Genomic DNA, 23,406 nt, shown 5'->3' on the forward strand with positions numbered 1-23,406 from the left:
GTCATTTCAGTGTCAGTAAAAAGAAAGATGATAGAGGAAAATGGTAGATATAAAGTTAAAATAAACGAAGAAGAAGGAAAACAAAGGGGATTGGTTCTCGACTAGAGAACATAAGGTTCCATGGTCAATCCATCATCGGGCCTATTCTAATGTCATCTAAAAGTCCCATCTCGGCACAAGCAAAGGAACTCACAATGTAGACTACACAAAAATGTTTACTAAGTGCAATATACAATATACATTTAAAAAACAACTAATGATAATAATAATCACCATCATCATCATCATAATAATAATAATAATAATAATGATAATAATAATAACAATAATAATAATAATAATAATAATAATGATGATAAAAATAATGATAATAATAAAAGTAATGATGATGATGATATTTTAATATCACCTAAAAGTCCCATCTAGGCACAGCAAAGGAACTCACTATGAAGGATACACGAAAATATTTACTAAGTGCAATATACAATATACATTTTTAAAAAAAAACTAATAATAATAATAATAATAATAATAATAATAATAATAATAATAATAATAATAATAATAATAATAATAATAATAATAATGATAATAATAATAATAATAATAATAATAATAATAATAATAATAATAATAATAATAATAAATAATAATGATGAAAAGAATAACAATGATAAAAGTAATGATGATGACAATGATAATAATATATAAATGGCGGAGAGATGATTTACACGAGGAAAAAATAATATCTCATAAAATGTACGACGTGTACATATATATGCAGGTCTGACAACCAAACCCAATTATGGGCCTACTTTAATATTGTTGTAATGGACAATATTTTGTGTCATTTTTTATTTTTATTTTTTAGATTTCCATCACAACAATGAGCCAATAAGGAATTGGATTATCAGACCTGCAAATAAGTGCACGTTTGTACTAGATAGACTTGACTTCTCCCTCCAAACTAAGGATACCCTCTAGGACCAGGAAAAACCCCGAGTAACCTCAATCCGAAACAAAGTCAGTGAGTAACATGGAAAGGGAAAACAGATAAAGGGGATAGAAGACACAATTGACCCAGTGCCTACCGTATTTTTTCATTTCTTTGTATTTATAAAATCCGTTATATTTTTATCGTGCAATAATAACAATATACTCGCAAGCTCGGTGTGTTATTGGGCACGATAAAAATAACTCGTTTAATAAATACAAAGAGATGAAAGAATCGTATAGTATATAGGTAACTTGTTCGAGTCCCGCTGTGGGGTTTTTATTTATTATTTGTTGTTGTTGTGTTTTTTTTTTCTTCTCTAGAGTGCTTGAGGATAAGAATCTAGATTTAGAATCTTTCATTTTGAGGCGCTGCACTGCGGCGGACGCCTGGTTTATTCCAGACTTCAATTAAATCAAAAAGACAAATGTGGACCTTTCGCGTTCCCCCTTTATCAATAAAACATTCATAAGTGTAACAAGCGCCGCGAAACCCCTAACCTCTCTCTCTCTCTCTCTCTCTCTCTCTCTCTCTCTCTCTCTCTCTCTCTCTCTCTCTCAAAATTTTATGAGGATGAGGAATGACTATATTGGAAACGTGTCAGTCCAATTGCCCAAAATGTTTCTGAGCAAGGACTCGAAGACAACAAGAAAATTCAAAAAAGAGAAGTACCAGTAAATGATAAGGAGGGGCAGCACGTGAATATGAAAAATACTCTGAAGTTCATGTACACGAACGCAGACAGTGTGATGAATAAGAGAGAGGAGCTAAAGGCTATGGCAGAAGAAGAAGATCCAGATGTGATAGCAATAACAGAAGCTAAGCCAAAGAATGCAACAACACACCCAACCATAGCAGAGTTAGGTATTGAGGGATACACTATAATAGCTAGCAGAGATTTTGAAACTTCCGGCAGAGGAGTATACTTATTGGTGAGGGAGAACCTCAAGGTTAACCCCATAGAGGAACTCACAGATCACGACTTTAGGGAGAGCGCTTGGTGCTCGATTGGAGTAACTGGACAAAGTCAGATACTAGTAGGAGTGATTTATCGGAGCCCAAATAGCACAGGAGAAAATAATGAGAGAATGTTGGAGATGATAAGGAGAGCATCACAAAAAAAAAAAGCATTCAGAGATAATTATTATGGGAGACTTCAACATGCCGGTACTGGAGTGGAAAGGGATGGACGAACCAAAAGAGGGAAGCCTGGAGGAAAGTTTCATAGAAACCATTGAAGATTGCTACCTACAACAGATAATAAAAGAACCCACAAGACAGAGAAAAAACCAGAAGCCCAACGTATTGGACTTGATATTGATGGAGGAAGAAAATGACATAATCGACCTAAGACTGAGCCACCCACTGGGAAAAAGCGACCATGCGACCATATTCCTAAAACTGAGGGCGACATCAGAGACTGTAGATGAAAAACTGACACTCAGATATAGGAAGGCTGATCTAGAGAGTATGAAAGAGGAACTGGGGCATATCAAATGGGAGGAAATACTAATCGAGGACACCGTAGGAAACAACTGGAGTAGATTTACCAGAGTACTTAACCAATGCTTCGAGAAAATCATCCCGAAAAGCAGAGGGAACCGGGTTGGGAGAAGAAATCAACCTTGGATGACGCAGGAAGTGAGAGAGGCATTACGGAAGAAGAAGGCAGTAAATAGAAGATACTCTAGAAGCAAAAAGGAAGAGGATTGGGACAAATACAAAAGAGTGAGAAACGCAACTACTAAAATAGTCCGACAAGCGCATCAAAACTATGAGAACAAGATAGCAGAGGAAACGAAAGAAAATCCTAAAGTATTCTGGAGTTATGTAAACAGTAAAATGAAGACAAGACAGGGAACCTGTGACATAAAAAAAGAAGATGGCACTTGGGCATCTGAAGATGAAGACAAGGCAGAGGTGCTAAATCTCTTCTTTGCAAGTGTCTTTACAGTGGAGAACCAGAAAAACTTGCCAGATATTGCTAAAAGAAGTAATATAGATACTACACAATGGCCGATTACTGAAGAGAGAGTAATGAAGAGACTACAAAACCTAAAGGAGAGTAAATCACCTGGACCTGACAAACTTCATCCTTACATCCTAAAAAACTTAGCAGAGCAGCTAGTAGAACCCCTAACCAAGATATTTAACCAGTCGATGAAAGAAGGAAGACTACCAAGGGAATGGAAAGAAGCTAACGTCACAGCCATATTCAAGAAGGGAGACAGAAAAAATCCAGAAAACTACAGACCAGTGAGCCTGACATCTGTCGTCTGCAAGCTCATGGAGCAGCTGATTAGAGAAGAAATGGTTGATCATATGACCAAGAACAAACTATTCAGCAAAGATCAACATGGTTTCATGGCGGGAAGGTCTACAGTAACAAACATACTTGAAACAATGGATGACTGGACGAGAGACCTGGAATTAGGCAACAATTTAGATGTCATATACCTCGACTTCAGAAAGGCATTTGACAAAGTTCCACACTGGCGCCTAATCAGGAAATTGGAACAGTATCAAATTAATGATCAGACAGTCAAATGGGTCCGAGATTTCCTCAAAGATAGAAGACAAAAAGTGATAGTGAATGGAACAGCATCAACGGAAAGACTGGTAACAAGTGGAGTTCCACAAGGAAGTGTACTGGGACCAGTTCTCTTCCTGATTTATATCAATGACTTGCCAGACAATCTATCATCTAAATGTAAAATCTTTGCCGATGATACTAAGCTCTATGGAGTAGCTAATACAGAAGAAGAAAGAAACACCTTACAACAAGATTTGAAAAAGCTTGAAGAGTGGTCCGAAATATGGCAGATGGAGTTCAATGTAGATAAATGTGCAGTTCTTCACCTAGGAAAAAACAACAGAGAAGCAAACTATATAATGAAAGAAAAACCCCTGCAAAAATCCAATGGGGGAAAAGACCTAGGAGTATTTATTGATAGGAAGCTAAACTTCAAGAAGCAAATTCAAGATGTTCAATCGAAGGCTAGTAAAACACTCGGAATAGTGAAAAGAAATTTCAAGAATCTGAAAACAAAACACATGACTACTATCTACAAGACTATGGTTAGATCAAAGCTGGAATATGCTAACTGCATATGGTATCCGAAGTTTGAGGGAGACAAAGACTGTTTGGAAAGAGTGCAAAGGAGAGCAACAAAACTTATCACACACCTGAAAGACAAAACCTACTGTGAGAGATTGAAAGAATTAAATCTCCCGACCTTAGATTACAGGAGAAGAAGGGGAGATATGATCCAAACATATAAAATAGTAAAGGGAATAGACAGGGTAGAGGCAGGATTCCTTAAACCAAACAAGAACATTCAGACACGAGGAAACAGCAAGAAACTGAAAAAAGAACGTTTTAAAACAAATGAAAGAAGGAACTTTTTTTCATCTAGAATTGTAAATAACTGGAATAAACTGCAAGAAACCACAGTATCAGCAAAAAATTTGAATAAATTCAAAGCAGAGTTGGAGATAAGCAACACCCTAGGAAACAAGTTCAATTATAAAAATTGGTCCAATCATTAATAGATGAGGAGGAGCGAAGGAGACTACAAGTCTAATAAGCTCTATACAGAGGTATCCAGGTAGGTATGAGGTAAGGGAGATAACAAAGAAAAATTCGTATGCGGTAACAAAATTACAGTTATTGCTCTCTTTCTATTTTCCGCATGCGCAATCGCAATAAACATTGCCACCCAATATCCGTTTCAGTTTGTTGGCATAAACTACAAACACAGTGACTGTATCACTTCAATGTTGAAAATAGACTGCTTGTTTTAATTGAAAATAGAGTTTGATAATATGTGAAACATATTTCCGCTTAGACAAGGTAAGTCAATATTCACATCTAACAGATACGTTTATTTGCATCAATGTCCCGACCATAATAGTCTAGATAATTTTTTGTTCAACGTCTGCTGGACGGTGACGACAGTAGCTGAGTCAATTGTGAGTTATGCAAAAAAAACAAACAAAATCAAAAACCACCCATCTGCTTCTTTCTATACGGTTCTAGTGTATAAACTAATAAACATTTTTATTTGTCATTTGAAAGTAACAAGTAAGGAATTGAGTGACCAATTTGTCTTCAATATTTTTTTTTTTGCTCTAGACCATTGAAGTTGAAGGGAAAATGAGACAAGTCTGCTGCTCCCGTCGGCGTGTACAACTTGAACTTCCAGTTCAAAATCAGTGTTTCAAATATACCGGATTTATAATAATGTTCTGCCTTCAGAACTTCAGATTACTTTCTCTCTCTCTCTCTCTCTCTCTCTCTCTCTCTCTCTCTCTCTCTCTCTCTCCATAGCTGCCAACTTTTCAAAAATAAAATAAGGAACGCTCACTTGGCCGGGGATGAGGGGACGACGTGTGCCCCCCCCCCCCCTTCATCGAATCGCAACATATAAAAGCCAGCCTTTTTAATTACTATAACTAACACTAACAAGTTTGAGATACAGAGGCTAGTCCAAATGTTGCTAAATTATCGGGTTTAGTACCAGCACATTTGAATCGTTACAATGACACTTTCCACAATGAGATCAAGATTTCAGAACAGACAATATAAAGAAAGAATTCAACTGCCTCAACTTTGATAAGAACCAATACACAAGAAGCACAGTTGTAAAATAAATGAAATAACTTAGGATGGTTAGAAATGCATAACTGCCAACCGTTTTGGGTTTAAAAAATAGGTGAGTTCGGCTAAAAAGTAGGCGATTTTCTTTCATGCAACATAATGGTCTTTAATTAGTACACAATAATAGTACTTATAGTAAAATGCACCTCTAAATATTGGAGAATTCCCGCTTCTTTACTTTGACAAGATAAACACACCTAAAAATGGAGTATACTTATTTTTCTTGAACCTAAACCGTTACAAAAGCTTGCTTGAAAAATAAAAAGTAAAAATCAAATGAAGATGTCTTTTTAAAGGGATTAAATTTATATTTCGTAAATCATTCAAGGGAAATAATCATTGTCATGTTTAATCTATTTAAGCAATTGATTTTCTGATTGAATACCTTCCAATCAAAGATGTGGATTTAATTTTATTTTTAATTAAAATAATATTTGTAACAAATAGTAAAAGTATCAATACTTTTTTAGAATATTAAGAGTATATCGAGGCTAACATCCATATTCTATGCAAATCTCCAATACATTATGAAAGGTTTTAGTAAAAAACAGGCGTCATATAAACAACTGGAATTTTTTTAATAGTTGAAAATCATTTATGATAGAGGCATAATTCAAATTAAAGAGCTACACAGGAATGGAGATTATGCTGTGCTGATTTAAACCCTGCTCATCCTCTCTCATTGGACATCAATAATAACAATAATAATAATAATAACAATAATAATAATAACAATAATAGTAGTAGTAATAGTAATAATAATGGATCAATAATAATAATTCATTAGGTTGTTTACCACAAATTAGTCAAAAATTAAAAAATACGGATTTTGAACTAAAAATAAGGACTTACGGACTCAGGAAGTCAAATACGGAACAAATCCGTTTTTAACGGAACGGTTGGCAGCTATTTCTCTCTCTCTCTCTCTCTCTCTCTCTCTCTCTCTCTCTCTCTCTCTCTCTCTCTCTCTCCCTCTCTCCACTCTCTCTCACTCTCTCCCTCTCTCTCACTCTCTCTCTCTCTCTCTCTCTCTCTCTCTCTCTCTCTCTCTCTCTCTCTACAAAGGGGTTGATTTTGATGATCACTCCAGCCCTCTAGAAATAGAAATACACGATCATCCAAATGTTACCCTCCATCACCTATTTTTGCATTTTTGTGTTTCTGCATGCGTAAGAGAAGAAACATTAGCCAAAGCCTAACATTAACTATGAATGCTAAAATTCAACGACCATAACATCATTGCTCCGGCCACTAATATATGACTGCCACAACATCATCATTCCTTCTGCCACCACCACAACCACCACTGTCACAGTATCATCCCTTCCACCTCTACTACAGCTGCCACCATTACCACGCAATCATTCCTCCCACTACTACTACTACTACTACTACTACTACTACTACTACTACTACTACTACTACTACTACTACTACTACTACTTCTACTACTGTACTACTACTACCACTACTACTACTACCTCTGATGATGATGGTGATAATGATGGTTATGATGAGGATGATAATAATAAAAATAAAATAATGATAATAATAGTAATACTACTACTTCTACTCCTGCTGCTGCTGCTACTACTACTACTACTACTACTACTACTACTACTACTACTACTACTACTACTACTACTACTACTACCACTACTACTACTACTACTACTACTACTACTACTACTACTACCACTACTACTATTACTACTACTACCACTACTACTAAAACTACTACTACCACTACTACTAAAACTACTACTACTACAACCACCACAATATCATCATCCCTACCACCATTACTACAAATACCACCACCACATCATTATCATTATTCCTACCACCACTACTACAACCACCACCATTCAACTTTTGGTTGAATTTGTGTGTGATTTTTTGTTGTTGTTGCAATCTTAAAATTAGTAATTTGAATATTTTGCTGTGTATTGCATGCATATGATTTACTTAATCCTGATGCATAGTTTTTCATTTTTAAAATGCATGAAACTGCCGGGCCAGGTCAATCCTGCTCAATTGCCAGGGCTGTAGCCTTCATGGACTTTCATAGTGATTGAGTGCATATATTTAAAAAATTGTGTTTGGTGTGCACATAATTACGTGTATAACGGCACTCCCTGTGTAAGATTCTTATCTGAGGACATTGGCTAGCAGACCAAACAACTCTGGTTTTTACACCAGAACCCATGATTGCTGTTGCCACCTTGCTTTGCTCACCCACAGCTGTTGTCGTGAAATAGTGAAAGTTGAGTGATGGGGTCAATTGAGAAATAGGCTTAGTAATTAGTTGTGATACTGATGCGCTTATCAGACGTTATGTAATCTTTTTGTACTTCTGCTTTTAAATGCCCTTTTGATCAAATTTTTGCATTTTCATTTCAGTGTAAATCTCATCTACATGTCAAAGTTTACAAAGATGTCTCCTCCTGTGTCTCCTACCCCTGGTGGTTCTGGAGCTTATTCACCGTTCTTGAACTCTGCCAACAGTAATGGCTCATCAAATAGCCAAAAATGGGACACTCATCTGACCGCTACTGCCAAAAGACAGAAGTACTTCAGGAGGCTTTTGAAATTTCGGCAGATGGACTTTGAATATGCATTCTGGCAAATGATCTATCTATTCATATCACCACAAAAAGTGTACGTTATTGTTCAATATCAAAATAGAACGCAAATTCGATTATTTAGTTTATGTTAGGATTTACTTATTGTTTCACATAACTCTTATATAATGTACTGAGCATTGTATTAACTATTACTGACAATTGTTTCGGCCTGATTTCCTTTTTGTTTTAATTAGTTTGAAAGTTTTTAAATATTATTTGTTCAGGAGCATGTTAAACAAAAATGAGTTCCCTAATTAAAAATGAATTTGATATGCAATAAAAACAGACAAGATTTTCCATGTTTTAAAAATTCTTTTTCTTTTCAGCCTGTTGTAAGGGTTAATAATTATTCTAGCAATTCTAGCAAACCCACTTGATTTTTAGAATATCAAGGACCAATGAATGATCCATGAGTCATTCTTATGTGTACAATTTATAAGCCCAATTTTGTTCAATAGACACTCAATTAGCTATTACTTTTTTAAAAAGCATTTTATACCATTAAAAATCAAATGACCAAGAAGCTCTGATGAAAATGTATGGCCATTCTAAATAATGTAAGGTTAAGGAAAAGTTAATTGCAAAATTATAAATCCGAGGATATATGGGAAAAATGTCTGCTTTTGAAAAAGTAGAGTTGTTCTTGTGAATCTGAGCAACATAAAACAAACAAAAATGGCTAATGTAAATTTATAGTTTGTCGATTCACTCTCGATAGACATTTTATAAATTCTTCTATCAAGTTATGACTATTTCATTAAACCTTGACTAAACTAATATAAAGCAGTAGATAAACAAAAAGATAGTCCTTCCTCTAAAATGCCGATTGTTAAAAGGTATGAAGTGAAATGAAAGATAGGGCAGTGGGATGTCTCTCTGGTTTTGATTCCCAGGAGAAAATAATGTATATATCTAGTTTTCATAATTTATTTTTTTTTTCCATTTACAGATACAGAAATTTTCAGTACAGAAAACGTAAGTAAACCCAAAAAAAAATGTTTCTTTGTAATTTCTGTTTGCCATTTTAACAATGAACATATTTTTCATGTCCTATTTGCATTGCTTTTTCCTGAAATGATTTTAGAAGTTGTGAACGTTTATTTTCTCTTTTTCTTCATCCAGATACCAAAGATCAATGGGCACGAGATGACCCTGCCTTTTTAGTTCTTTTAACATTTTGGCTTTTGGGTGAGTATTATTTGTTTTCATTTTGCTAAGATTTCCAACAGTGGTATTGTATAGGGCCTTTAAATTGATCAATATTTCTCATGAAATCTCATTCAATATTAACGTATATTACCAATTCCTTACCTCAGCCTCCCCATTTTGGTGGCATGTTTAACTTTTAGGGAAATAATCTATTACTAGTAATAAGAATTTCATAATTTCAAAATAAAAGGAAAAAAAAAAAAAATAAAAGAATTCCAGTCCTCCAATGCTTGTAATTTTAGGGCTTCAATGTTATGATCAACAAATTTTGTATTCATGCACAATAAAACAGCCTGGGCTTTAAGAATTTTCATAAAAGCTTGTGATAATCAAAATATCTAGAATTATCCAGGGGACAATGTGCTGCGCAATCATATACCCTTGAGTGCTACACACCAGTCATCTGAAATTCTCAGTATCTTTTTTTTTCGGCACATGACACTTATATTCTTTCCTTTTTTTTTTTCATTTTCAGCCTCTTCACTTGGTTTTGCTCTTGTGTTGAATCTCGGATTTGTTGGTTTTATCAAGTTTTTACTTTGGGTCATATTTGTGGATTGTATTGGAGTTGGCCTTCTCATTGCCACTCTGTTTTGGTGAGCCTTCTCAAAAATGATAATAATAATAATGATGATGATATATTATATTTGTTGAGCGCTCTCCCATATCACGAGGAAGTGCTCAGAGCGCTTTACAGCGGCATCAACAATTCAATTTGGAAATTAATGAGGTCTTAAGATGCTTTTTAAACATGTCTTCCGATGAAGAATGTCGTATTTCTTTTGTAAGTTTGTTCCGGAAGGTTGGAATGTTTCTAGAAAAGTATCGTCCTTCACATGACTCTTGAGAGTTCTTTCCTTGAGTGACGAGCAATTTTCCATCGGATGACAAGTGAAGGGTTGGTTTATATAACTCCAATTTATCAAAATAATAAGTTGGTTAATATGTGTTAAGGCATTTAATACACAATATCAGAACTTTGTACAATATTCGCTCCTTAACAGGAAGCCAATGAAGCTCTTTTAGGGGAGGTGATGCATGATGTTTCTTGCTGCGCTTAAGGACTAATCTTGCAGCATTGTTTTGAATTCTTTGCAGCCTGAGTATTCTCTCGCTGGTGAGGTTCAAAAAGAGAGAGTTACAATAGAAATTTTGAAAGAACCAATGATGTAATCAAGGTTTTTGTCACATCTGTATTTATGTAGTTTCTAATTTTACCAATTCTTTTCAGTTGGAAATTTAGGCATTGAGAAAGATATTTTATGTGCCGGTCTAATGCCATATTCTCATCACAACTTCTTTTGATAGTAATTAATACTGAATTTTAAAAAATAGAGTATGATTCCCTTTATTCTTTCCCAAAGGGAATTTGTCTTTTGGGTCTATTCCAAGGGAAGCTGGAATAACCCAGGCATCAGCCACAATGCAGTGCCACAAAGTCAGCTAGGGTGAGGTGACTTGCTTTAGGCCTTACTGTGCACCAGAGAGTCAAACTCGGTACTTTTGAGTATTTAAAAAAACTAACTATACTTCTGTGCCGGGCAGCCCCTTATTAATGGACAATTGGAACATATTTGTTCAAAGTATGAACTTAATAGACTGAAAACAAATTATTAGTAATGAATTTATGTTTCCATGCGTAATGTAGTTTTTCACTTTTAAATGCTTTTTATTAGTTTTAAAAAAAATAATTTTGTTTTTCATATTTTACTCCCTAAAGAGACTGCCATTTTAATCTTATCTCTTTATATATGCAAGTATTTCTGAATATTATTGTTTTTCATTGCAGGTTTATAGCCAATCGATACATGATAATAAATCCACCTCGGGGTCAAGATGTTGAATGGGGCTATGCATTCGATGTTCACCTAAATGCTTTCTACCCACTCCTTATGATTCTACACTTCTTTCAACTACCATTTTTGCACCGTGAGTATCCAATGAATGTTAACTTGTCAAACCTCACTGCTAATTTTCTTATTTCTTACATCTATCTTTCTTTTTCTTCTCTATGTCCCTTATTTCTTGTCATTGGGTTTATATTCGCTTAAAGTAGTCAGTGCTACCTTTCACCTCCCATCAGAATACCCGTGGTTGTAATTTTGTTAACTTTTTAGCCGTTTTATGAATATGCATCAACAAACTGTAGATGCCTCAGTGCATGATATGGAGTTGGTAAATATATAATTTTTATTTATCTCCAGATGTCATCAACAGGGACATGTTCTTCTCCAGACTATTTGGCAACACATTTTGGCTCCTCGCTATTTGCTACTACATATATATCACGTTTCTAGGCTACAGTGGTAAGTGTTATATCCTTTAATCTTTGGAAAATATGAAGGGTAATGCAATTTTATTGTGCCTATGGTTTTCATTACCAAATCCTTAGCAGCTTAGAATATTTATTTCTTCTGACTGACCTAACCATTTGATGTTTTGGGTGACCCAAGTAGCTGCTCAGATTGGATGGGGAATTATGTTTGAAAAGTCTTTTCCAAGTTCTCACCAATAAGAGTTTGAACTTTGGAACGTTATCTCAAGTCCAATTGAGATTGGAATGCATTGACAAGAAATCACGGTCTATTCATGTGTTCAGGGTGATGTATTTGTCAAAATGATAGGAGATTGCTGCTAAAAAAAAATAGAATGAAAAGCGCTACAATCATCTTTAATTTTGAAAATTTTAACTTTGTTTTGTTAAAAATGCTTATGTTATCGCTCTGTATTTTGATTATATGAATGATTTTGTTTGAATATGTATCCTCACTTTTCTTTGTTTTTGTTTTATTTTTTTCAACAGCCTTGCCATTCTTGAAGAACACAAGGACATTTTTGTTTCCAGTGACTGGTGTGATCCTGATATTTGTCCTGTCCGTTATTCTCAACTGGAACTTCAGCTGGATGCTCTCAAACTTTTACCAATATCGAGTCTTATAGTATTTATTTCCCACGCTTGTGTACATAATTCTTAGCCATGTCTATAATAATAAATGCTGAAAATTGAATAAGTGGATGCAGTAAAGGTGACATTCTTTCTAATTGGAGGGAGTCTTTCAGTATTGCTTTGTGCTCAACCACTTTACTTTTGAAATTCCTCTTTCAGCATTGTGAATTTTAAAAATTATTATTTACTTTGTTTAACTCTAGATAATGCTGATTTTAAAAAATGCTTACTAAATATACTTTGATAATTAATTTCTTCTCATTTATAGCATTTTTTTTTCTTTTCTTGTTTGGTTTGATTGCATTTGTCCAACTTTTGGTCAATGATCAGATATGTTCACTTTTACTTTTGATTACAGAATATTTTTGTCATTTTATCTTTGGCTTACAACCAAGAGCGTTAAAACAAGTTTAAATTTTTTAAAAATATGGTACCAACCACCATGTGCTTTCTGTTCCATGCCATGATTTATTGAAAACTTTTGAGAAATTTAAGCATTCAGAAACAAGATAGGGGTCCTTTGACCTCCTATGGTGGGCAGGAGGTCACTTGCTGTGCCTGCTATCTTCTTATATCTTTTTTTCCGAGTTGCTTTCTGTCTTTCTCCGGGAATGGAATAATTTCGTTTTATCCTGGCCTTGCAGAGTCCTTAGCTGAGAGGGGAACAGCCAAATGTTTAGTTTTAGCTTTGGGAGATGATTTTTTCCCCCCCTTGTAAATCATCTCTCTGTTATGTATTGTTAGTCATGTTTCCTGTTTTGGATATATTCTATAAACATTTGAGTGTATTCCTCTTAGTGGGATCCTGTGCTTGTGTCTGGATAAGACTTTTAAGTGATCGCAATCTAGGTACACTGATAGTGTGCTCTTGGAATCTGTTCCCTATTTGAACCAGTCCCCTTTATCTTACTTTTTCTTGGGCACCTTTACTTGTAATTCTAGAATTTCTTCACTGACTCGTTTTATTCTTTTTTATTGGCACTAAAATGGCCTCAATGTGTTTCAAGTACCATAAAACAGAAACAGGATATCCAAGGGGCCAAGCCAGGCTTTTTCACTCTCACTATCTCTGCTATTGCTATCGTCTTATATTTTTTTGTCTCTTCCACGTGACTGTCTGTCATTTTTCTGAAGTTGGATGTATGCATTATATCCTGGAAATAATGTTTTTTTCCTCCATCTTGTAAATTGAATCATCTCTAGTGCACTGTAATCCATTTGCTGATTTATAATAATTTGTGTATCCCTTTAGGTGGCGACATTGCCTTTGTCTGACAAAACACAATGATGCATTTCTCTTCGGATTTACTCGCGTTCTTAGGTCTTTACCTTTGTCTTATTAATTTTTCTTTGATGTTTGAAAGGGTAGATAAACCAATAAACCCATCAGCTTCTTTTACCCTGGTACTGAAATGATCTAAAAGTGTCTAGTGCACTGTAATCCATTTGCTGATTTATAATAATTTGTGTATCCCTTTAGCTGGCGACATTGCTTTTGTCTGACAAAACACAATGATGCATTGCTCTTCAGATTTACTCGTGTTCTTGGGACTTTACCTTTGTCTTATTAATTTTTCTTTGATGTTTGAAAGGGTAGATAGATACACTGATAAACCCATCAGCTTCTCTAAAAGTGTTACAAGCGCTGTTAAAAGCCTTAAAGCAAATCAAATCAGAAGAGAAGTTGTTCATATAGTACCTACCATAAAAATTTGATAGAATGTGTTTTTAAGTTGTTTTAGTTGTCTGATGAAGTTACATACAATCAGAATGGGAGTATATTTTGATTTATATCATGTGATTGTGATAATTTATATATTTCTTTTGCTGCAATATGATAGATTAATTCTAACTCATTAATTATAACATTTCGAAATTAAATATGATTAACGAGGTTTGTGAAGAAATAAGTTGTCTTAGAAATAGTTGTGATCAATAAACTAGTATCAGTACTCAAAATGGTATTCACATACTTGGAAAGGTCACTGAGGATTAAGCAAAATCGCAATATTTCAACATAGAATCATTGGGATAAACGTTTGTTACAGTATCATACTTCTATGAGGGGACCAGTAATACGACACCCAAACTTTCTTGAAACATTTTGCTAATGTACAAATAAATATTTATTGATGTCAACTATCCACAAGTTGGTGAAAGAGAAGAGAATTGGAACGGGGCCTATCCAAATTACTTAAAGACCCACTCTGATTGTTTTTGTTTTATTTATAATTTTTTTAACATAAAAAACAAACAAAACAGGACTTGTTTCCTGTATTTGTTGGAAACATCTAGAATTGATCCAATTTTGTGATACTTTTAAGTAAATTAGAAAGTGTGATGTAAATGGTAAATGTGGTTACAGACCGTTGTCTTTTATTTCCTCCCATGAATGAACGTAGCAATGTGAGTCTAAAAGAACTCAATTTGAACATTTTACAAATGTTTATGGGAATGTTTTGGTTAATTTATAAATGTGAGTAAATATGGCTTATCTCCATTATGTACGAAATTCACGATTTTGTGGAATCCTGATTTTTTTTTTTCAATAGTTATTCTCTTTTTAAGTTTTTTCTTTTTTAAAAAATTCATATTGATTGCCTTATTTACATTTAGATAAAATGATGTCATAATATTATAAACACAACATATGTGTCTCACTGCTTGAGCATATTGCATAGAAACATGCATTCAAATATTTCTGGCTTGAAGTATGTATGACTATTGCTATGCGTTTTGATGTTCATGTAAGTAGTGGAAATCTAAAACAATAGCTGCATGATCAAAGAGGGAGAGTTGTATGAGAAGGGGTAGCCCACTCCGCAATTTCTGGGTGGGGCAGGGAGGTACATACTGTCTTCTATCCCCTTATATCTGTTTTCCAACATAATCTCTGTCTTGGAATGAGATTATTTGGTTTTGCCCTGGCCCTGGCCGGAGTCCGAGCTGGGAGGGAAACAGTCAAGTGCATAGTTATTGTTTTGGGAGATGATATTTTTTTCCTTGTCAATCATCTCTCTGTTATGTATTATTATATTTGTTATTTTCAATGTATAATGTTAGCATTTGAGTGTATTCCTCTTTGTTGGATTTTGTGCTTGTGTCCGGATGAGACTTAAAGGTGATCTCAAACTAAGTACATTGGTGGTATGCTCTTGGAATCTACATCTGATCCCTATTTGTTCCCAGTTCCCCTATGTCCTACTTTTTCTCGGTTGCTTTAATTGTAATTCTAGAACTTTTTACTATCCCATTTTCTTCCTTTTTACTGGCGCTGACATTTGAGTGTATTCCTCTTAGTTGGGACCTGTGCTTGTGTCTGGATGAGACTTTTAGGTGATGTCAAACTAAATACTTTGGCGGTGTGCTCTTGGAATCTACATCTGTTCCCTATTTGAACCAATTCCCCTTTGTCTTCCCTTTTCTTGGATGCTTTATTGTAATTCTAGAACTTTTTACTATCCCATTTTCTTCCTTTTTACTGGCGCTGATATAACCTAAATGTGTTGCAAGCGCCTTAAAAACATAAAAACAAACTCCGCAATTTGTTTATTTGATAGTGATGTGCCATTAAGTTAATGATTAACAACTAGGATGGAACATTAATTAATTTTTTTTTCCAATCAACTTGTTTTGGGTTGCTATCATTTCACAGTAAAATATACTCTTATCATAAATTAAGCAGCGAGTTATTTTCTTTCTCTCTTTGAATATGATCCATAAATATTTATATGTGTAAATTCATCTTTGGGAAATTCTGTGGAATGTAAATGTCTGTAATTATCAAGATAGACTGTTATTCACATTTGGTGATGATTTTGATAGAGCCTGTCAAAATAATATGTCTGATGGTTTGAGAATCGGGTTGTCTCTATGAAAGGTCAAATATATGAGTGTTTGCTGGTGTGAATTTATATTTTATAAGATTATTTCCAAAATAAGAATATTGACTCATCAACCTGTACCATATCATGTAATTATTATTAGTATCATTCATGTACTACTATGGGCAGTATGCGAGTTTTATGAGTGGGCAGGGAGGTACTTATTGTGTCTTCTATCCTCCTATATCTGTTTTCCAACTTGCATTCTGTCTTTGTCTTGGAATGAGATTGCTTGGTTTTGTCCTGGCCCTGGTCGGGGTCCTGGCTGGGAGGGAAACAGTCAAATGCATAGTTATTGTTTTGGGAGAGTATATTTTTTATCCTTGTAAATCATCTCTCTGTTATGTATTATTATATTTGTTCTAATTTATAATACAAGCATTTGAGTGTATTCCTCTTAGTGGGGGCCGTGCTTGTGTCGGGATGAGACTTATTGGTGATCTCAAACTACTAAGAACATTGGTGGTATGCACTTGGAATCTACATCTGACACCTATTTGTTCCCAGTTCCCCTATGTCTTACTTTTTCTTTGATGCTTTAATTGTAATTCTAGAACTTTTTACTATCCCATTTCTTCCTTTTTACTGGCGCTGATATAACCTAAATGTGTTGCAAGCGCCGTAAAACCCTTAATAACAAAAACGAGTTTTGTGATTTTGAGCGGCTGTAATATTTTCTGTTTTTCAATGGAGGCGGTGGTGTGACTCTAGCACAGACACACAATGCTGTTTAAATTTGAGATTTAAGAGTTTTGGCAAACAGTGACTGACACCAAGACTCCATTCTAGTTATGCAAATGTTCTGTTCATATATCTTCACGTATTTATAAGGATGAAACTATGTTTATATATTTGGGTTTTGTTAGGATTGTAAACTTGTGATTCTAGTTTTCCTATTGTATATAATGTTGAAATCTGTGACTGTGGGTTTAAATAAATACCAATTTATTACACAGAATTGTTTTGTATTTGTAAATCATTTGTTCTTATTACTTTCTGACATTGTTGCCTTAAGACCCTTTTTGTTTTGGACAGAATAATTGTGTAGGTGGGAGTCGGTGACATTCTTCAATTGGCCTATCTCTTTATTATGGCTTTTCATCAATCCTTGTCCTGTTTGCACCAACCTTAGCATCTTGAATTGTCTTCTCAGAGCAAAACAGACATATTTTGGTTAATCTTAGAGAATTATTTTTCCTTTCATCTACCAGCATTTTAAATGACTGGAAATCCCTTAAATGTGGGGAATGTGGCTCAGCAGTATGGTCTTTGCTTCGTACCCGAAAGGTACCGAGTTCGACTACCCGCCGCGTTGTGTGGCCTTGAGCAAGTCACCTAGCCTTAGCTCACTTTGCGGCTAAAGAAAAATTTCCCCTTAGGGATGAATAAAGGGAGTTTTTTTTATTTATGTTGCACTCCTATGGGGTTCTACATTGGCCTACATCCTTACTTCTATCCCCCTACATCATGTGCTTTTTGTCTTTGATCTAGAATTAGGTCATATAGTTTTGCAAATACAGATGGATATAACTTTGAGATTGAGAGATGCTGGGTGGGTGTTGTTTTTTTTTTACTCCCCATAGCGGACAGTAGGTCACTTGCTGTGTCTTCTATCCCCCTGTATCTATTTTCTGGAATGTCTGTTTTGAAATGAGATTACTTGGTTTTGTCCTGGCCTTGTCTGAAGTCATTGGCTTTGGGGGGCAGACAGTCAATTTGAGACCAAGTGTTTCCCCATGACAACTCAATAAGCGAATGTTTTCTTTTCCAGTTCATTCATATTTCAATTTGATGATTCTGACTGGGCGGGTGGTTGGATGGGAGCATCACCCTTGAATCATATACCTATGATGTTCGCATGGGTGTACGATCCGATAGTGATGTCGTTTCTTTTCTTTACTAGCCTATCCTGCTTCTTCGGTTTGTCATTGTATTTTTGACAGGGGATATTTTTTTTTCTGTAAATCTTCTGCCTGTTTGTTCTTGGTTATTTATAATTTAGCTTATGATATCTTTAGGTTATGATTTTGATTTACATTTGTACTATTTTTGTTAGATTGCTTGTTTTTATGTTTCAGCGGTCTCTCATATAACCTCAAGTGTGTTGGAAGAGACCTAAAGCAACAAACAAACAAAACAAACAAAAAAGATTCTGACTGAAGTGTGTAGCATCCATAACAACAGTGAGATATTCAGATGGTTTTTTAAACATTATAACTGGGTGGGGATCCTGACCTCCCATAGTGGGCAGGGAGGTACACATTGTGTCTTCTATCTCCTTATATCTGTTTTCCAACATGCTTTCTGTCTTTGTCTTGGAATGAGATTACTTAGTTTTTTTCCTGGCCCTGGTCGGAGTCCTGGCTGGGAGGGAAACAGTCAAATGCATAGTTATTGTTTTGGGAGATTATATTTTTTTCCTTGTAAATCATCTCTCTGTTATGTATTAGTATATTTGTTATTTTTAATGTATAATGTAAGCATTTGAGTGTATTCCTCTTTGTTGGATTTTGTGTTTGTGTCTGGATGAGACTTGTTGTAGGTGATTTCAAACTTAGTACATTGGTGGTATGCTCTTGGAATCTACATCTGATCTCTATTTGTTCTCAGTTCCCCTTTGTCTTACTTTTTCTTGGGCGCTTTAATTGTAATTCTAGAACTTTTTACTATCCCATTTTCTTCCTTTTTACTGGCGCTGATATAACCTAAATGTGTTGCAAGTGCCGTAAAACCCTTAAAAACAAACAAAACAAATAATGAAGGAGTAGAGCAATAGTCTAATGAGCAAAGGAACTGATATTGATCCCATTAGTTGTTTTTTTTTAATGACATCCTTCTGCGCAGCATCTTTAGATGCCAATGTCTTGGCATCCCATGAAGGAATATAGATAATCTATCAAACTGACGTCTAATGTCAACAGGTATCATCCATGTTTTCCAAAGTGAGCAAATAATCTTGCCCAAGAGAAAAACAAACAAAAATGCCTCAAACCAAGTACTTTCTGGGTCACAGTGCCTCAACCACTTGGTAGTGTAAATGTTGCTGCTCAAAGCTCGAAGAAATAAATAATAACGTGAAGTTGAATGTAAGCTTCAATTTAATTACAAAAACATCAAATGAATGTTTCGGGTTTCCCCCTTTATCAACAAAACAGGATGATTGAAACACCACATCTGTGGTGTTTCAATCATCCTGTTTTGTTGATAAAGGGGAAACCCGAAACGTTCATTAGATGTTTTTGTAATTAAATTGAAGCTTACATTCATCTTCACGTTATTATTTATTTCAACCACTTGGTCACACCTATAAAGTCAAGATTATTTTTCTATCATGTCCTTGTTCCCTTGTAGAACTGTAATTGTAAAGCGCTTAGAGCCTGTGTTACATGGGGAAAAGCGTTATATAAATGCCATTCAGTATTATTATTATTACCACTGCTCCTTTACCCAACAGTAATTGGGTAGCTGAGTCCGTTAGATCTGGCAGAAAGTACATTGCATTCGACCAGCTTCCTATCCAGGGGGCAGCAAGCAATTGCTAATGTCAATTTAGGGCTACATTAAAAAAGCAAGATGCTCCATGGCTTTGGAAGATTAGATTAACATCTGAATGCCCCCCCCCCCCCCCCTCATGATAATTAATCCAGCAGAGTGGACAAAACCAAGTTGTGTCATTCCAGGACAAAGACAAAACAAAAACACATAGAAATGGGTCAACAGGTTTATAGAGGTTAGAAGACTACCGCTCATGTTTCACGATGCAGAGATAAGTCAAAGGAACAGATGGCGAGTCATGAAAGAGAAAGCTAACACCCGATCCCAGTCTAAGCGAAAATACCAAGCAATAGTTGGATCTTTGGATCACAGAGCAACAAAAAGGAAATTGTGAAAATATATTCAATTTTATAATGATTTAATAACAGTAACATAAATGTAGGTAGTATCAAGAATAATGCAGCAATGAATTGGTAATGGGGTTGATTGCAAAACATGGTTTAAACATAAGGTAAGTAAATTTGTACATCTCTCTCTCTCTCTACACACACACACACACACACACACACACACACACACACATACACACACACTACCATATTAATAGTGAGAACGCATACTCATACCAATGTATTTTGTACAAAGTAAATCAACAGCATGAATTATCCTTTCGACTATATCAACAATATTTTTTCTGAATTGATATATTGACTTTAACAACTAATTTACAAGTTGAAAAAGGACTCCTTGTAATTCAACTGGCTGGCATTGAAGAGACTTGGTTAATTTCGCAATTTCTCTCTCTCTTTCTCTCTCTCTTCAGGCCAACAGCTACTTAGGAATATATTGCAGTATATATACTTTGCCTTCGATCAGATATTCAGAGGGTAACAGGTAATGAGTGATTGTTAATCAGGATAAATATCAAAGTCAGGAGGAAGAATGATAAGATACTAAATTGAAAGAATGATGGGTCCCAGAACACTAAAAAAAATAATTTAATAAATAAAAAAATATCTTCCCAAAGCAAGCATTCGACTCTATAATTCAGAAAATATATATTTTCAGATGAGATAGCAGGGAGTAAGAGAGAATTCAAAGGATAGCAAATTATCATTACTGTCTGTCTCACACTCCAGAAACTTGAATGAACTCCATCTTCATGGAAAAAGATTATAAACACAACTTAACTGATGGCAAGGGAGAGTTATGTCGATAAAAACAGGTGGTAACATTAAACATATTTTTTAATAAGGGGGAAAGGGGTCAAAACAAAACCTTTATCACTCAGTATACTTGGAATTGCCAAAAATTTACATTCTTTAACAACGCATCTCACAGGACAAATTCAAACAAATAGAAATTAAAAACATATATGCATTGAACAAGTTATTTTTCAGTGTCAGAGTAAAAACTGAATTCAAATTGTCTATGAATTTGAGGAAATAATGAAATAAAATGCTATGACCTTACTAATATCCATGAAACAGTAATGTAAAATTCCAGTAAAATAACATTTATCATCGTTGAGGGAAAAAAAAGTGCTAAGAATGTTTACACTTCATTTGATTTGAGCCATTCCATTAACCAATGGTAAATCTACGTTACCCCCTATACCAATTTATTTACATCACATCAGCATTTCTGTATATTCTGCTCTGTCTCTCTAAATCCATTACATCAAGTGATAATTTTTAAAAAGTTAGAATCTGAACAAATTTCCTCTGCCCTTGAAAAAAGGAAAATAAAAGTCTAAAAATCTTGATGTCTGTTCATAAAATGACTTGCAAGGATTTATCAGATGGTGCCCTGAAGTAATAGCAAATCATCGTACATGAATACAACACAGAAAACATAAAAATCTTTTGAAATTTTAATTGATATTCCTAAGCCAAAGCCAGTTCTGTCTTTTTCACTGCTTGCACTTGCTCGCCTTCCATGAAGTCCTCCTGTGGTTTGAGTGGCAGACGGGGGAAATAAAGAAAGGGATAGTGGATTACAATTTTTGATTGAGCATGCCTTGAAGAAAACCATTATTATCAGAAAACAAATTTTATACAGAATCAAAATTTTAATAACGATCAACAGGCTTAACTTAATAACTGTGCTGGTTGTGAAACTGTAAAAGGCGAGCCTGAATATCTTTCAAATAATGGAGCTCAGTTATTGAAACCTGATTAGCATTGCTATAACTGCTGACTTAATGAAAATTATAATATATGACAAGTTAAAATAAACAAATGTGTTCTTTTAACATTTGCTACACATCCTCAATACTCAGATAAAACTGAACTCAGGAAGCATCTTAAGACCTCATAAAAGTGCGCAAACCAATGTAAAAGAAAGTACCCAAGTAATTTTTATTAACTCAATGAATCTCATAATCAAATTTTTGATAAATCAAACAAATCTTGATGAAATGGATTTCCCCCCTCTATATCTAAATCAATAATTCAATAATGGTTAAATTGAACTCAAACATTCGCCCTCCTTTTAATTCGAAGTCGAATTGGGTCTGCAAGTACTTTAAAAATCCTGATATGAGCTGCCCATGGGTCAAAGTTAGAAAAATTGAAAAGCCTGTCAGGACCTAGCCAGCAAAACAAAACCAGTCCCTCGGTCTAACTCAAGGGTCCGTTGGTCAAACTCAAACCAAATGCAAAAATAGCATAAATGTCATATGAATGTAATATTATGTAGTTTATTATTATTATTAGGACCGTGCCTACATTTATTCCTATCATTTAGACATAACTTTACTTTTTATAAATATCTAATGAATTCTTTCCAAATGCAATTTTAAAGGCTGCAATCTTAATTATACCGGCACATCAAAGACACCAACTTAAAATTTGGCTCACAGGAATTTCAGACACCACTATGAGGTATTTCAATGCAGAAACAGGAATGTCCACAAAATCCTAATTTTATCTATTCAAGATGATAATTTTAAGCACATTGTCAAATATAATCCAAATCCCCCTTTTCTTCTAAGCAAGTTAAGCTCCAAAACCAAGAAGTGCCATATAAAATGTAAAAATGAACAATAGTAGAAGTATTAGTAGTAGTAGTAGTAGTAGTAGTAGTAGTAGTAGTAATAGTAGTAGTAGTAGTAGTAGTAGTAATAGTAGTAGTAGTAGTAGTAGTAGTAGTAGTAGTAGAAGTAGTAGTAGTATAGTAGTAGTAGTAATAGTAGTAGTAGTAGAAGTAGTAGTAGTAGTAGTAGTAGTAGTAGTACTAGTAGTAGTAGTAGTAATAGTAGTAGTAGTAGTAGTAGTAGTAGTAGTAGTAGTAGTAGTAGTAGTAGTAGTGGTGGTGGTGGTAATGATGATGAATGACGATACAGTGGTGGTGGCTGTAATAATGTAGTGTCACAGGCAAATCTCTGTTAGGCTTAGAACATATGCATTGACAACAGAAGAAGAAGAAGAAGAAGAAGAAGAAGAAGAAGAAGAAGAAGAAGAAGAAGAAGAAGAAGAAGAAGAAGAAGAAGAAGAAGAAGAAAAAGAATAGAAGTAAGAGAAGGAGAGGGGGATCGACAGGTTTGGTTGCCTAAATATTAGACTCACCTGATCATAAATAACCTTGAT

At 34.7% G+C, this 23,406-nt stretch overlaps 2 protein-coding genes across 2 annotated transcripts in view; one reads left to right on the forward strand and one right to left on the reverse strand.

The window, feature by feature from the left end:
* Nucleotides 1–4,696: 4,696 nt before the first annotated feature.
* On the forward strand, nt 4,697–17,279 carry LOC144963385 (protein unc-50 homolog). Its single transcript, XM_078897358.1, has 8 exons — nt 4,697–4,847; nt 8,058–8,315; nt 9,231–9,256; nt 9,404–9,469; nt 9,966–10,086; nt 11,280–11,419; nt 11,695–11,796; nt 12,294–17,279. Exons 2-8 carry the CDS (start codon nt 8,074–8,076, stop codon nt 12,428–12,430), a joined length of 834 nt encoding a protein of 277 aa, XP_078753484.1. The 5' UTR covers nt 4,697–4,847; nt 8,058–8,073; the 3' UTR covers nt 12,431–17,279.
* Nucleotides 17,280–20,217: 2,938 nt separating this feature from the next.
* LOC144963386 (diphthamide biosynthesis protein 3-like) overlaps nt 20,218–23,406 on the reverse strand; it is a 4,813-nt gene continuing 1,624 nt past the window's right edge. Inside the window, exons 2-3 of the mRNA XM_078897359.1 lie at nt 23,386–23,406; nt 20,218–21,765 (exon numbers count right to left, since the gene is read on the reverse strand). The exon at nt 23,386–23,406 is cut by the window's right edge and continues 54 nt beyond it. Coding sequence (XP_078753485.1) covers nt 21,703–21,765; nt 23,386–23,406 — 84 coding nt within the window. The 3' untranslated portion in view covers nt 20,218–21,702. The remainder of the gene's footprint in view (nt 21,766–23,385) is intronic.

This window comes from Berghia stephanieae, chromosome 1 (genome assembly GCF_034508935.2).
Source record: "Berghia stephanieae isolate SIO BIC M18660-M18661 chromosome 1, UCSD_Bste_1.3, whole genome shotgun sequence".
NCBI lineage: Eukaryota > Metazoa > Mollusca > Gastropoda > Nudibranchia > Aeolidiidae > Berghia > Berghia stephanieae.

Excerpts from the sequence above, each read along its gene's own strand:
- LOC144963385 (XM_078897358.1), top strand. The coding sequence starts at position 8,074 with ATGTCAAAGTTTACAAAGATGTCTCCTCCTGTGTCTCCTACCCCTGGT. Across the intron at positions 9,470-9,965 it reads TTTAACATTTTGGCTTTTGG|CCTCTTCACTTGGTTTTGCT; the intron begins GTGAGTATTATT and ends TTTCATTTTCAG. Across the intron at positions 11,420-11,694 it reads TCAACTACCATTTTTGCACC|ATGTCATCAACAGGGACATG; the intron begins GTGAGTATCCAA and ends ATTTATCTCCAG.